The sequence below is a fragment of the Eretmochelys imbricata genome, chromosome 2 (genome assembly GCF_965152235.1).
Source record: "Eretmochelys imbricata isolate rEreImb1 chromosome 2, rEreImb1.hap1, whole genome shotgun sequence".
Lineage (NCBI taxonomy): Eukaryota > Metazoa > Chordata > Testudines > Cheloniidae > Eretmochelys > Eretmochelys imbricata.
In genome coordinates, this window is record NC_135573.1 from 233,423,588 (window position 1) to 233,439,289 (window position 15,702).

The 15,702-nt window shown below is 44.5% G+C and overlaps 1 protein-coding gene across 2 annotated transcripts in view; it reads left to right on the plus strand.

Annotated features, from left to right (window-relative positions):
* Nucleotides 1-15,702, plus strand: part of ARMC3 (armadillo repeat containing 3) — a 103,812-nt gene that overhangs the window by 75,709 nt on the left and 12,401 nt on the right. Inside the window, exons 12-16 of one of the 2 annotated variants that reach the window (XM_077809455.1) lie at nt 359-527; nt 3,748-3,848; nt 5,203-5,289; nt 7,263-7,271; nt 7,709-7,804. In XM_077809455.1, the coding sequence (XP_077665581.1) occupies nt 359-527; nt 3,748-3,848; nt 5,203-5,289; nt 7,263-7,271; nt 7,709-7,804 (462 nt within the window). The remainder of the gene's footprint in view (nt 1-358; nt 528-3,747; nt 3,849-5,202; nt 5,290-7,262; nt 7,272-7,708; nt 7,805-15,702) is intronic. The other variant, XM_077809456.1, reaches the window with a different exon arrangement.

Below are 15,702 nucleotides of genomic sequence, written 5' to 3' on the forward strand. Positions count from 1 at the left end.
CTGTTTTCTCTACTTTTACACTCCCCTTATCTTCAAGATCTCTGACACAGTCAACATCTTTCTGACTGAGAACTAACTAGAACACCCCTTCGTCTTAATGCTCATACTTAACTGGCTAGAGGAATGGCTTTTGCTTCTGAGTAATATGAAGGATCTTTTTTCCTACAGAGACAGAATGCTGCACCCCATTCACAGCCTCCTGCTGGCCCAAGGGACAGGAGGCAGGGATTGAAAATAAACGTGTCTCCGGAATAGCAGTGCAGAGTACTATCTCTGCACTTTGTAATAATTAATTAATTAGTACTTAATGATGGATTAGTCACATTAATTGAATAATTTTTTCTATTTTGTTGAACAGTGCTTTAGACATCCTGGAAGAAATTAACTTGTCAACAGGGCGCAAAAATAACTTCAGTGAAGGAGCTCTGGACAAGCTACTTGATAACAACCTTTCCCAAAAATACAGCCAGATGGGGTACTTATCATCCAGTAACATAATTACTGATGGGTTCTATGATTATGGTCAGGTAAATTACTTTAAGTATTATTTAAAAGTCTATGCAGGGCCTGACTTTTCACTCCTTCAGACAAAGTATTGGGTTTATGGCCCCATTATGCCACCACAATACAAAAGAGTCATAGCAGGGACCAGGATCTGGTCCCTTGAATCACCTTGCTCCTTCTCCTGTCCTATGCTGTGCCAGCTTGGTGCACTTTGTCACTCTTTTGATCAGCTTCCCTGGCGAATGAATCCACATCTTTTCTCCTGCTGTCCCCATATCTGGAATCTTCCCACTGACCATAAGTGCTTTGCAACCACGGTCTCCTTTTTCAGATTCCTCCTGAGATACTTGGCTCCTCTCCTGCTCTTTTTCTCTACAGTCTGTATAATAAAATGTCCTTCTCTCTGAAGCCTAATGTCTGCTGAGTCAGTGTGAAGCAATGGAAACAGCAACAAGCACGGTTAAGAGCTCTTTTTGTTCAGAATATCACCAGGTTCTGTCATCCCTGTGATTCATGGTCTGCTACTATACAGTTTTGAAGTTCACAGCCATTTTTACTTTACTAATTATACCTGTGAAATATTCAGCCACAGTAAGGCATGTATCTATGCCATGCCAAGAGTCCTCGACCATTGAGATATCAGAGGTAACTCAACCAGTCACCCCCCTTACTCTACAGTTAATTTGCGTGGAACATAGAATCATAGAATCATAGAATATCAGGGTTGGAAGGGACCCCTGAAGGTCATCTAGTCCAACCCCCTGCTTGAAGCAGGACCAATTCCCAGTTAAATCATCCCAGCCAGGGCTTTGTCAAGCCTGACCTTAAAAACTTCCAAGGAAGGAGATTCCACCACCTCCCTAGGCAACGCATTCCAGTGTTTCACCACCCTCTTAGTGAAAAAGTTTTTCCTAATATCCAATCTAAACCTCCCCCACTGCAACTTGAGACCATTACTCCTCGTTCTGTCATCTGCTACCATTGAGAACAGTCTAGAGCCATCCTCTTTGGAACCCCCTTTCAGGTAGTTGAAAGCAGCTATCAAATCCCCCCTCATTCTTCTCTTCTGCAGGCTAAACAATCCCAGCTCCCTCAGCCTCTCCTCATAAGTCATGTGTTCTAGACCCCTAATCATTTTTGTTGCCCTTCGCTGGACTCTCTCCAATTTATCCACATCCTTCTTGTAGTGTGGGGCCCAAAACTGGACACAGTACTCCAGATGAGGCCTCACCAATGTCGAATAGAGGGGGACGATCACGTCCCTCGATCTGCTCGCTATGCCCCTACGTATACATCCCAAAATGCCATTGGCCTTCTTGGCAACAAGGGCACACTGCTGACTCATATCCAGCTTCTCGTCCACTGTCACCCCTACGTCCTTTTCCGCAGAACTGCTGCCTAGCCATTCGGTCCCTAGTCTGTAGCGGTGCATTGGATTCTTCCGTCCTAAGTGCAGGACCCTGCACTTATCCTTATTGAACCTCATCAGATTTCTTTTGGCCCAATCCTCCAATTTGTCTAGGTCCTTCTGTATCCTATCCCTCCCCTCCAGCGTATCTACCACTCCTCCCAGTTTAGTATCGTCCGCAAATTTGCTGAGAGTGCAATCCACACCATCCTCCAGATCATTTATGAAGATATTGAACAAAACCGGCCCCAGGACCGACCCCTGGGGCACTCCACTTGACACCGGCTGCCAACTAGACATGGAGCCATTGATCACTACCCGTTGAGCCCGACAATCTAGCCAGCTTTCTACCCACCCTATAGTGCATTCATCCAGCCCATACTTCCTTAACTTGCTGACAAGAATACTGTGGGAGACCGTGTCAAAAGCTTTGCTAAAGTCAAGAAACAATACATCCACTGCTTTCCCTTCATCCACAGAACCAGTAATCTCATCATAAAAGGTGATTAGATTAGTCAGGCATGACCTTCCCTTGGTGAATCCATGCTGGCTGTTCCTGATCACTTTCCTCTCATGCAAGTACTTCAAGATTGATTCTTTGAGGACCTGCTCCATGATTTTTCCAGGGACTGAGGTGAGGCTGACTGGCCTGTAGTTCCCAGGATCCTCCTTCTTCCCTTTTTTAAAGATTGGCATTACATTAGCCTTTTTCCAGTCATCCGGGACTTCCCCGGTTCGCCACGAGTTTTCAAAGATAATGGCCAATGGCTCTGCAATCACAGCCGCCAATTCCTTCAGCACTCTCGGATGCAACTCGTCCGGCCCCATGGACTTGTGCACGTCCAGCTTTTCTAAATAGTCCCTAACCACCTCTATCTCCACAGAGGGCTGGCCATCTCTTCCCCATTTTGTGATGCCCAGCGTAGCAGTCTGGGAGCTGACCTTGTTAGTGAAAACAGAGGCAAAAAAAGCATTGAGTACATTAGCTTTTTCCACATCCTCTGTCACTAGGTTGCCTCCCTCATTCAGTAAGGGGCCCACACTTTCCTTGGCTTTCTTCTTGTTGCCAACATACCTGAAGAAACCCTTCTTGTTACTCTTGACATCTCTCGCTAGCTGCAGCTCCAGGTGCGATTTGGCCCTCCTGATTTCATTCCTACATGCCCGAGCAATAATTCACTGATTGTGGGGGAAACTGCACAAATAGTGTATTACTTGACCCAACTGCCATATCCAAACACAGGCTTTTAGCTACTAGTATAATATATTAATCTGCCATCTAAATAACTATGTTGTTTTTTCACAAGAGGAACAAACAGGATGTGAATATAACAGAGACCAAAATGTGCTTCGTTACAGCCCTCTTTCCCATAAAATGGCCTTTCTAGAATGGCCACTCCATACTTTGTCATCTGTTGCTCTCTTAATTGTGGGTGGAATCCTCAAAAATATCCAAGTATGTTACGAGCACAAGTCCTATTGAAAGTCAGTGGGGTTTGTGCTCCTAAATCACTTGGGTGCTTTTAAAAATCCCACCCTGGATTGTATGAACCTGTCTTTATTCTGAACTCATTTTGGATTATATACTAGTAGTAACAACAATTTCAAATGAAATTATTTGTAAAGCAGCTTTTCAATGGCAGGTAAGTGAAGAAGCAATTGATTTTTATGTATTTTATTTTTAAAAGTGTTTGTAATTTTAAGTTCTCAGCTACATTCTGTTAAAGATTCGGAATCTTAAATGATTCTTTTTAACCTTACTTTTTCAAAATAAGCTTTTTCATTCACCTTTAATAGAATAAAATTTCTTTTCTGTTATTCTAATTTTCCTGTAGGTAAAGCCTGGAGTGAAACTTTTGTCTTTGGAGGAACTGAATTTACAAGAACTTAATGATCATCGTGCTATAATTTTAGTTAATGCTAAACTACCAGATGTGTGAGTCAGATTTGCTTTGGAAAGATTACATTTCATTAAAATAACTTGCCTTTTCCCCCTCTGCATTCTCATAGCCCAATAGTACTGCAACTTTGACCTTCTATTGTGAGTGAGATCTTTCTAGGTTAACCTTAACATTGTGATTCCTTTTTCAGGAGCCAAAGGTTTTGCATTTTATAAACTCCGAGTTTTGATATATTTTTCTTTAAACGGCACATAACTGTTCAGTTGAGTTGGTTACATTTAGAAAAGTGAGCCAGGAAAAATTTTCAATTTAGCTCCAACTCTCGATGGAGGGGCTCCCAAGGATTTAGGAGAGCATGCCATCTGCATTGATTACTGGGCTATCAAAGCTTAGTACCTGTCTCAGAATTGCAATGAGTCCCATGAATTTGCTGAACTTCTTCCCCAACCAAATTCATGAGGTTTAAAGCAGTATATTCCCAAAAACAAGAAACAGCCAAGCTTCATACCCTTTAGTGGCCTTCTACATTTGTGGTGCAGTACTATCAAGAACTGATGTCTACCTTTTTCCTACTTAAATTTAAGACCACCTAACAAACCCTGTTACCTTTGAACGCAGGAAATTGGTACTCTGGAAATCATTTAATCTATACAGTCTCCCAGATTAGAGAAGGCGCTGTAAATATTTTGTAAATCCCAAACCCTCCTTTCTGCTGTCATCAAGTTGATCTCTGTTATCATGTTTCCCTTTTTAACTTGTACATGATATAAAGATCTCTGAGATCACCTGTTATAACCTAAACCTCAGTGCTCTTTGCAGGTCCCTAATTCTTTCAAATATTCTTTATTTGCCATTCTTGTCACAACCCCATGCCCTGGTAGCATCCTGAAGGCAATATACTGTCCAGTTTTCTTTATGTGGGTCACAGGATTTTTCACTATTTAGTAATTAATCAAGATCACTAATTACAGGTTGAACCTCTCTAGTCTGGCACCCTCGGGACCTGACCGGTGCCGAACCAGAGAATTTGCCGAACCACAGGAGGTCAATATTGTAGCAAGTGGGTCTCTTCTTATTTTTATCTCGCCAAGGCAAATAAACAGAACAGCGCTTTTAACACCGCCTAGCCAAGGCTTTCTGGCTTGCTTCATAACAAAGTGTTAGTGTTGTTACACAATTTTACTGTACTGACATAAGGAAATAAGTAGATAAAGCATAAAAAGCATAAAATAAAATCATGCTGGACCACAGATGTCGCTGGACTAGAGAGGTTCAACCTGTAATATTTTATTTCTCATAAAATATACTTGCTGTGCTTTGAAGGTGGCACAACTCTCTTGGCCTGTTCTAACAGAATAAAAATGTCTTGTATCATTTCAGTTCCTTCAGTGCAGAGGACAAATCACAAGATCGATATGATGGAAGAACCACATCTTCTTCTTCTTCTATTAGAAAAAGTAGTAAAGAAAGAGCAAGGTATGACCTTTGGTTTAATTAACAGTCATTGCACTGTGATTGAGCAAACAGTCACAGTTTCAGGGTAACTGCACCTGTATCCCTCCATCCGTGACAGTGCCCAGTCAGGTCTCAGGTTTTCACCCATCGCCTATCCCACTCGCCTCTGACTGGGTGTTTTAAGTTTGCACTGCTCTCTGCCTTACACTGTGATATCCCCAGCAAGCCAGTCCACCGAATGGCCAGCAGCACTTGTGCTTTGATTTTTCTCTGAGGGCTATGAACAGCGTATTTTTAGCAGTTACAAGTTACCACAAAACTCTTTCTAGGAAAGCACATTTATTCTTAAGGTAAAAGCCTTACAGAGAAAATGTAATGAAAACAATAAACAGATTAAAACCCTCTAAATGTGCAAGGAATCACCCATCAGTCTTATAGGGCCCTAGTAAGCCAAAGTCTTTTCAATGGTTCTGCAAGGGTTGGGGCCTGCTGTCCATTTGCTGGATCAGAAAGAAGACTCTGAGTCAGTTTAAACCCAGCTTTTTTATATCAAAAGCCCTTTGTCTGTTGATCTCTGGAAATCCCAGTTTGAACCAGTAGATGCAAGCCTCTCCAGGGGATGGTACCTCTCTGGAGGTGTTTACAACCTGAGTGATTCACCTGAATTACCTCACCCCCCACACACTGTTCTTTGTTCCTGGAGGCAACCCTCCCCACCCCACAGAGTTGCATACAATCCCTGGCCCACACTGACACACAAACCATTCATAAACCTAATACAATCTGCTTCCCCACAGATACAGCATGTGGTTGCAATATCCATCACACAAGCATCTAAATTCAGACAAGGCTTACATACTGACTGACTTTTAAACAAAACTATTTTTAATGGAATGGAAACAATCTCTAAATATATAGGAATGTTTTAAGACACTTTGTCTATTAAAAAATATAATTTCAATTGAAATGGGTGAAGGACAGTTTCCTAAGAGAATAAAAATGATTAAATGTAATTTTAAGTTTTTGTTTCCAATTTCTTTTTCACCTCATAATTACAGAAATATCTACCTATCTGTCTGTCTAGCTGAGAGACAAGGTAAGTGAGATAATGTCTTTTATTGGGCCAACTTCTGTTTGTGAGAGAGGCACTTTCAGATTAATCAGAGCTCTTCTTCAGGTCTTGCATATACCTGAAAAAGAGCTTGGTGTAATCTTGAAAGCTTGTCTCTCTCACCAACAGAAGGTGGTCCAATAAAAGATATCATCTCACTCACCTTGTCTAGCTAATCTCGTGGGATCAACCTGGCTACAACACTGCATATCTGTCTATCTAATCTATCATACTTATCTGTCCCCCAATACCATTGTATCCAAACACCTTATAATCTTTAATGTATTTATCCTCACAACACCCTGGTAAGTAGGGAAGTGCTATTATGCCAGATAGGGGATTGAGGTACAGAGAGACTAAGAGTAAAATTTTCAAAAGTGACTTCAGTACTTAGGATTCAAGACCCACTGACTTTCAGTTGTTCCTGAATTACTTTTGAAAATGGGACTTGGGACACAATTTTTAAAAAGCACTCAAGTGTCTTAGAAGTCTAAGTGACTTGCCAAAGGACACACAAGACATCTGTGGCAGAGAAGGAAATTCTCTGTCTCCTTTTCTTTATCTTTTACATAAATCCCATCCCTGCTGGGGTTGGGGCCCAGTCAATTCCCCGTGGAGTTGCAAGGCTGGTGTGGGGAGGGATTCCAAAAGTGTAGCACAGACTCTGTGTCAGCCAGGAGTAGCAACTGCCTACTGACCCTCTCCCCACTCTGACTTTGAATGGAGCGGGAGAGAAAAATAACTTTGCTGCCTCCCCTCCCTGGTTTCTAGCAAAGGTAGAGGTTTCTACAACACCGACTAGGAACAGAGATATCCCTTCTGGTTCCTCTTTGCTGTGAGGAAGGAGAGAGAGGAACCATAGTCCCAACTCAGGGATTAGGAGCTTCAATTTGTCAGCTGAAGTTCCCTACTTTCCAGAGACTAGGAAGATGCACCTGCATCCTGCTTGCCTGCTAAAGTTGAGGTGCCTTATGGATATGTGGGAGGTGCCTTTTCTATTTATGTGCAGGGGTTCAGAATAGCTGAGGCACCTTTGTACAGATGACTTCCTGCAGCACTGCATGGATTGTGGGAACAGAGAGAAATAGATTTTGGTGGGGGATACATGGAATGAGAAGACATTGGAAAGGAGTAGAGGTTGTGGAGGAATATTTCCAGTTTTTTCTTGGGGATCATCCACAAATCATGGCACCCCTACACTCCATGTAAGAATTTTATTGCTAGAGATGGTGATCCTTAATGTTGCCTATGTGCTGCTTTGTGTGTGTGTAAATTGAAATTTACTGTAAGGAAGTAAAAAGGATTTGGGAAACTACTTTGTAATTTCAGTAGTGCAGTGGTATCTCCTGTGGAGGAAAAACAAGAATCTTCTGGACGATCTCCTTCTTCTCTCAGCAAAAGCAGCACTAGAGAGAAAGGCTCAAGGTATTATAATTTGGATGGAGTATTTTTATTTTCTTTAGAGTTAAAATGCAAGCTATTTATAGATAGTAAGTATTGACTATTGAAAGCTAAGGACTTGATTCTCAGGTCTGGCTGAGCTCTGCTTGGTGCAGAACCCAAAGTAGGGCTCAAAGGTGACTGTACCTCCATGAAGAAAAAAAGTCTATTAGTATATAGCTCTTTATCTAGTAGACAAAGATATAACAAGATCCAAGGGCTGGGAGCTGAAGCTAGACAAAACCAGACTAAAAATAAGGCAGACATTTTTAACAGTGGGGGTAATTAACCATTGGGACAGCTTAATTAGAGAGGTGGTGAATTTTCCAGCACTTGAATGATTGTGTTTCTAAAAGATATGTTCTAGCTCACCCAGAAGTTATGGGCTTGATGCAGGAACTACTGAGTGAAAATGTATGGTCTGTGCTGTACAAAAGGTCAGACTAAATTATCAGAATGGTCCCTTCTGGCCTTAATATTTATGAGGAGGGCTACCAGTTAATACCATAATCCTTAATAAGGCAAAAGAAAAGTATTCAAACCTTTCTGGAGAGAGGAGTCCTTGAATAAGGCTACTGGTACATGGCTGATTATTCTGTACAGTGCATTCTATCCCAAGAATGCAGAAATGTGTTAATTTTCACAACTTCATTAATAATTCTAAAAGTATAAAATAATTAGGGTCTGTCCTGAGTCCATATTGTCTGGTGGTTTTTTCATTGTTTCTGTTTTTTCTACAAAAGTCCCTGGGATATTGGGAATTTAAAAAGTAAGCCAGAATTGCTCACTCGCTGGAGTTATTAGAGATAGGGAAAATTAATATGTTTGGCTGGATTTCAGAGTTGTTTGCTTCTCATTAAGTTGAATTATGAGAAACTTGCCTTTGAGATGGAAATTCAAGTTATGCATCTCTCAGGTCTCAAACTCTTTGAAGAAAGGCTTGATGGTTACAAGATGTGGGGTCTTTTGTATTTTTGTAAGTAAAGAAAGTGTTGTTCTCCAAGTGCTGTCCCTGTGGGTGCTCCACTCCAGATGACGATGCGTCCCAGCGCCGTTGATCGGAGATCTTCGGTAGCAATGCCTGGTCGGGACGCACGTGCTCAGCTGCTGTCTCGCGATCTCATTAGAGTCTTCCTGAGCATGCGTGTCCCACACCCCCCTCAGTTCCTTCTCAACTGTCCTCAGCTGAAGACAGGACTCAGGGCAGTGCTGAACCTCTTCTCTCCACTTCCTGTCACTGAAGGAAACAAGTACAAAGACATAGAAACAGTTAGTTAGAAACATCCCAGTTATTTCCCTTCCTTTAGAATAGTTACCTAGTTTAAAAAAAAACAACCTTTTTCCTCCAGTTCGTCTCCCGTTGAGACACTCTCCCCTGGCATTCCTAGTGGAATAATGTCAGGGTCTTCAGGATTTAAGAAATGTGCCTCCTGTCAAGTGACTTCGCTGTGTGAAGTGCCTCGGCGAGAGACACATCCCTGCCAAGTGTGTCCATTGTACCAGCCTGAAAACCAGGGCTCTTTGTGACAGGGATCTGCAACTGAAAATGCTCCTGATGGAGAAATCCCTACAGCCACCTATGGAGACGGGCAATAGCAAACCCTTTCCCTCATGCTCCCCTGCCAGGTCGGAACCGATTGGGAGCACGGCTTCATCCTCTCAAGCGAAGAGGCAGGAAGCCCAACTGTCTCTGTCCAGAGACTCTCAAAACGGTAAAGGATCTCCTGCAAGATCCTTACCCTCAGTGCTGATAGCGCCGAAGGCAGGTGCCTCCAACCATCCCAGCACCTCAGCTATGGCTCCCACAGAACACAGAGGCAGGGACCCGACTTCCCATAGCGGGAAGGTCTCCACGGCACCAGTCCCCACAGCACTGAAAATAGACCCGGTGCCGACAACGCGTTCTGCTCCTGTGCCGACAAGAATGTCGGCACCAAGCCTGCCTACCACTCCAGCAGCAGGAGCGGACCTCCCACAGGGTGCCTAAAAACAGCCTGTGGCACCAGCGAAAGCAAAACAGAAGTCAATACGGGCTTCTGAGCACATATCACGCTTAGCAGGGTCACAGCCCAGGGAGCAGCAGCAATTCTTAAATCAGGACGACATCTCAGTGGCCCCAAGCCTGATTCCCCGCTCCCTGACACACAGTGCTCACTCTTTGACCAGCCGCTCACCCCACCTGACCTGGCTACCTTCACTGACAGTGAGCCCGATGTGCAGCAGCAGGCGGAGTTCTCCCCACCTGCCTCTCCTCCTCTACCGGAACCATTTACACTTCAGGTCACGGCTCACAAGCACCAGCCTCAGTTTCCCTACTTTGCTCCCCCGTGGGCAGGACCTCACTTCTCTTATCCCATGCCTTGGCCTCAGTGGTACCCTTGGCCGGTTCCTGCTGCCACTCATCCTCATGATTCTTCCACCAGTCCACAAGCATGTTCTGCCCCCTATCTCCAGCTCCACCTACTTCTAGAGTGCCTGAACCCCCTCCCTGAAGAGGTGGACTATGAACCATACCGTGATTCACCGACTCCTAACTCTCCATCAGCTCCAGACAGAGCTCTCATGCCTCCACCTCCACAGAATATGGATGACTTTAAGCAATTCCAGGAACTTTTCAAGAAGGTGGCACTCAAGCAGGACATCCCTTGAGAGGAGGTCCAGGAGACACAACACAGACTCCTCAAAATCCTCCAACCCTCTGTGCCCTCAAAGATTGTGCTCCCCGTAAATGAAGCACTCCTAGAACTAGCTGACACCCTTTGGCACACCCCAGCCTCTATCCCACCAACTTGCAAAAAGGCTGAACGTAAATATTATGTTCCTGCTAAGGACATAGACTTCTTATTTTCCCATCCACAACCAAATTCTCTTGTAGTGGATGCGGTGACACACGGGACGAAACAGCCGCAATACCAGCCCACCCCACAAGACAAGGACCTCAAACACCTTGACCTCTTGGGCCGCAAAATTTATACCTCTTCCACTTTGCAATTCAGAATTGCAAACTATTCCGCCCTACTTGCAAGCTACGACTTTGACAATTACAATAAGCTCTTTGTTTTTACCTCCCATATCCTGGAGGACAGGAGAGCAGACTTTAAGTCAGTCCTTGTTGAGGGCTAATTGGTCTCCAGGATGGCCCTACAAAGCATCTCTGGACATGGCAGACACAGCAGCCCACACTACTGCAACTGCGGTGTTTATGTGCAGATCTTCCTGGATGTCTGCATACGGTATCCCCAAAGACCTGCAAACCAAAGTGGAGGAACTCACCTTTGATAAAGATAAACTTTTTTAAAAAAAAATGATGAAGTCCTTCACACTATGAAAGACACTAGAGCAACCCTGCACACCCTGGGCATCTACCCGCCCCTTCCCAGGAGACAATGATATCAACCTTATCAGAGGCCACACACACAACAATATCACCAGCCCCAGCCCAGACCATACAATATAACCAGGAATTGCACTAGACCTCCTAGACGCAGACAAAACCAGGCACAACCAGCTACCTCCCACCCATCGGGAAACAAAAAACAATTTTGAAGTGTTGGTTGAGGGTCTGCGCGACCACCCCTTGACTCCAATGCCTGTTTGGCCACCGCCTGCAGGTTTTCCACCATGCCTGGCAGCAGATCACACAGGATCGTTGAGTCCTGGAAATAATTCAGTCAGGTTACTCCATCCCTTTTATATCCTACCCTCCTACCCTTCCCTGTCCCTCTTCAGGGACCCCTCTCACAAGCACCTACTTCGCGTAGAAGTGGCTCATCTTCTACATCTCACAGGAACCTGTGCCAAGACAACATCGAGGAAAAGGGTTCTACTTCCACTACTTTCTGACCCAAAAGAAGAGCGGGGGATGGAGACCTATGCTAGATCTATGCTAACTGAACAAATTTATATGTGTACAGAAATTTAAGATGGTCACACTGGGCACAATAATACCTGCGGTGGATCAAGAGGACTGGTTCACAGTCCTCAACCTACAGGATGCCTATTTTCACATATCCATTCATCCAGCACACAGACATTTCCTGCGATTCACACTCAGACACGACCATTTTCAATATAGCGTACTCCATTTCGGACTTTCCACAGCACCGAGAATATTCTCCAAGACCCTAACGAGACATTATGAGCTACCCATTTCGCCATCTCCCTCTTCCACAGCTTAGGTCTGTAAATAAACTTTCAAAAATCCACCCTGACACCCACACAGTGAATTGAGTTCATCAGAGCTCACCTGGACTCAATTCAAATCAGAGCCTCACTCCCACACAACAGATTCCTCGCTATTACACTTCTCATACGCATGCTATCCTTTCGTCCCAGGTTACAGGCAAGAATTTGCCCACAGGTCCTTGGCCACATGGCAGCCACCACCTTGGTGGTCAAGTACACCAGGCTGCACATGAGATGTCTTCAGGATTGGCTCAACTCCAACTACAAACCCAGCAGACACAGCTTCTGCATGATGCTAAGTCCTCCAGCGAACATGTTAGCCTCCCTACAATGGTGGACAAGACCAGAGAACCTCTGCGTGGGCGTTACCTTGCGACCCCACCCTAAATTTCTCTCTAAGGTGATGTCCACCTTCCACCTTAACTTACCTGCATTCTATCCCAAACCTCATAAGACTCCACACGAAGCAGCTCTACATACCCTTGACATCAGACCGGGCAATTACTTTTTATCTAGACAGAACTAAACCATTTCGTAAATCCCCTCGGCTATTTGTCTACACTACAGAGAGATCGAAGGGTGTGGCTATCTCTAAGCAACGACTTTCCAAGTGGATCTCTGACTGCATTAAATCCTGTTACCGAACTCAGAATGCCCAACCACCGAGGGCGTCAGAACTCATTCTACTAGGGCGATGTCAACATCCGTTGCCTTCCTCCATAACGTACCTATTACTGATATCTGCAAGGTGGCCACATGGACATCCGACCACACATTTACAAACATTATGCTATCACACAGGATACCACGGCAGACACCGTAGTAGGCCACGCTGTACTGTTTACAGTCGTCACTGATGCAACTCCGAAGTCTCAGCAGCCATAGTGGGTACTGCTTCACATTCACCTGGAGCGGAGCACCCACAGGGACAGCACTCGAAGAAGAAGAGAAGGTTACTCACCTTGCAGTAACTGAGGTTCTTCGAGATGTGTGTCCCTGTGGGTGCTCCACTCCCCGCCCTCCTCCCCTCTACTTTGGAGTACTATTCTGACATCTCCACGGTAGAGAAGGAACTGAGGGGGGTGTGGGACACACGTACTCAAGCAAACTCTAATGAGACTGCAAGACAGCAGCTGAGCACATGCGTCCCTACCAGGCACTGCTGGGACGCACTGTCACCTGGAGTGGAGACCCACAGGGACACACATCTCGAAGAACCTCAGTTACTGCAAGGTGAGTAACTGTCTCTTCTACAATATCTAGTAGTGCCTTTTAAAACTATATGTATAAAGTTTGGAATTTTGTAATCTGGAATTTTGTACAGCTGACACGTCAAGTTATTTTATTGTCCTCTTGATGATTTAGCAGGCTTCTGATGTACCGTTTTGTCTAAAAGTGCTCAAACTGCCTGTAAAGGTATTAAATTTATGTTTGTGACACTTTTGGAAATATGTTTGGATGACATATCCAGTAATATATAGATTTTTATAGTTACCACATAAAAAAGTATATAAATTTCACAAGTTTATCTGGTCTAACCTAATGTTTAGTTTACATTTTTGCTAGACTCTTGTGATTGCCATTCATGATCATATGCATTTCTCAAATCATAAGCTCCAGTGAAGAATGCAGAATGTGCAATGAATAATCAATAAATACATAGACTTCTTATGAAATCTTAATAGGACATGTCATCTAGTAGTTGAGGTTTGTAGCAGCTTGTTTTGTATTACCTGCTCAACCATTTTGTTGAGTCCCTGTTTGTTTGTTTGAAGTCACAGTGAAAAACTTTACAGGACTCATAGGAGTTGTTTTGTCTGTAAACTACCAACATTGTATGGAACCAAATTCTGTTTAATTACAAAAATGCTTCAAAAATGGGTTTACATGTATGTTAAAGACAGGACCGGCCTTAGGAAAAATGGCACCCTGGGCGAACTTGTATTTTGGTGTCCCCTGTCCCATCACTCCTGGCCCCCATGGGCTCCCTGGGCTTCCCCCCCCCATCACCTCTGTATCCTGCTGCCTCCCCCAGTGTTTAATTTGTATTGAAAGAGATGCCAGAGGCTAGAGCTCAGCCCTGGCACTAATTAAGCACTGGCAGGTCAGCCTGATACTGGCGGGTGCTGGCTGGGCACCCAGCTCTGAAGGCAATGCCACCACCTAAATCAGCGCAGAAGTAAAGGTGGCATGGTATATGGTGTATTGCCACCTTTCTGCGCTGCTGTTGTGGCTCGTGGTGCCTGATGCTCAACATGTGGCTCAAGGCGGGCTTCATGCTGTCACATGGGGGCTGCATCTTGCCAGAGCCCATGGCCCTCCTGGCTCACCCAGGGTGCCATTTCAGATTTAAGGGGGGCCGGGGAAGGAAAATTTAACCATGATTCCAGGGACTACTTAGGCACCTGAAAACTCTAAGGTTTTTGCAGATAATAACTTAGGAATTAGCTGACAGGAGCACTGTATCTAATTGTTATATAAAGAAAGAAAAAATATATACAAACTCCAATTAAAGCCACTTTTAAAGTTTATATGTAAATTTAGAACAATCAGGAGATAATACAGCAAGATATTCCCAATCCCAAGCCTTGAGGTATCAGTTCTAGAGCTTTAACACAGATATCAGAAACACATTTGATACTTTGTACACTATCTTTATTAGCGAAACATAAAGATAAATAAAATCTGCTTAAAATCTGTGTTACTGCCATTATCTACTCTATTTTAGTCAATTGTTTTTCACTAAAAACATAATTTTAACATATGTGATTAAGGGTTTTTTCCCTCTTTTATTAAGAAAGGGAATTTATTTTTCTAATTATTTTGGCATTTATGTTTACCAATCATAATCTTGTATGTGACTCACTAATATTTGACTCAATCATTGCTATTGGTATCATAGTTGGAACTGCATTTATTTTCATGCAAATTTTAAGTTATTTTACATCTATAACTAAAAATACAGTCTGAAAATAAGCAGCCTTCATCTGCCCAGTGTCTAAAGTTATGTATTTAGCTAATGTTTTTTAAACTGGCACTGCTAAGGTTAATACAAGCTAAAGTTACATTCTAGAACAGAGGTGGGCAAACTACCGCCCACGGGCCATATCCGGCCCGCAGGACCATCCTGCCAGCCCCTGAGCTCCTGGCCAGGGAGGCTGACCCCTGGCCCCTTCCCCACTGTTCCCCGTCTCCTACAGCCACCCGTCGCATGGGCAGAGGGGCTGCAAGCTCCTGCTGCTCTGAGCAGCATGGTAAGGGGGCAGCAGCAGCATGCGTTGGTGGTGGTGGGGGGTTGGGTAGGGAGTCCCAGGGAGCAGTCAGGGGAATGGGGGGGTTGGATATGGCATGGGAGTCCCAGGGGGCCTGTCAGGGGGTGGGGGGGTAGATAGGGGCTGGGGGGCAGTCAGGGGACAGGCAGCAGGGAAGGTTGGATAGGGGGTGGGATGGCAGGGGTGGTTTGGGGGGGGTCCTGGGAGGGGATGGTCAGGGGTCAAGGAGAAGGTAGGGTTGGATGGGTCAGGGGTTCTGAGGGAGGCAGTCAGCGGGGCGGGAAGTGGGAGGGGGCGGATAGGGGGTAGGGGCCAGACTGTTTGGGGGCACAGCCTTCCCTACTCGGCCCTCCATACAGTTTCGTACCCCGATGTGGCCTTTGGGCCAAAAAGTTTGCCCACTCCTGTTCTAGAAGGATACTATTG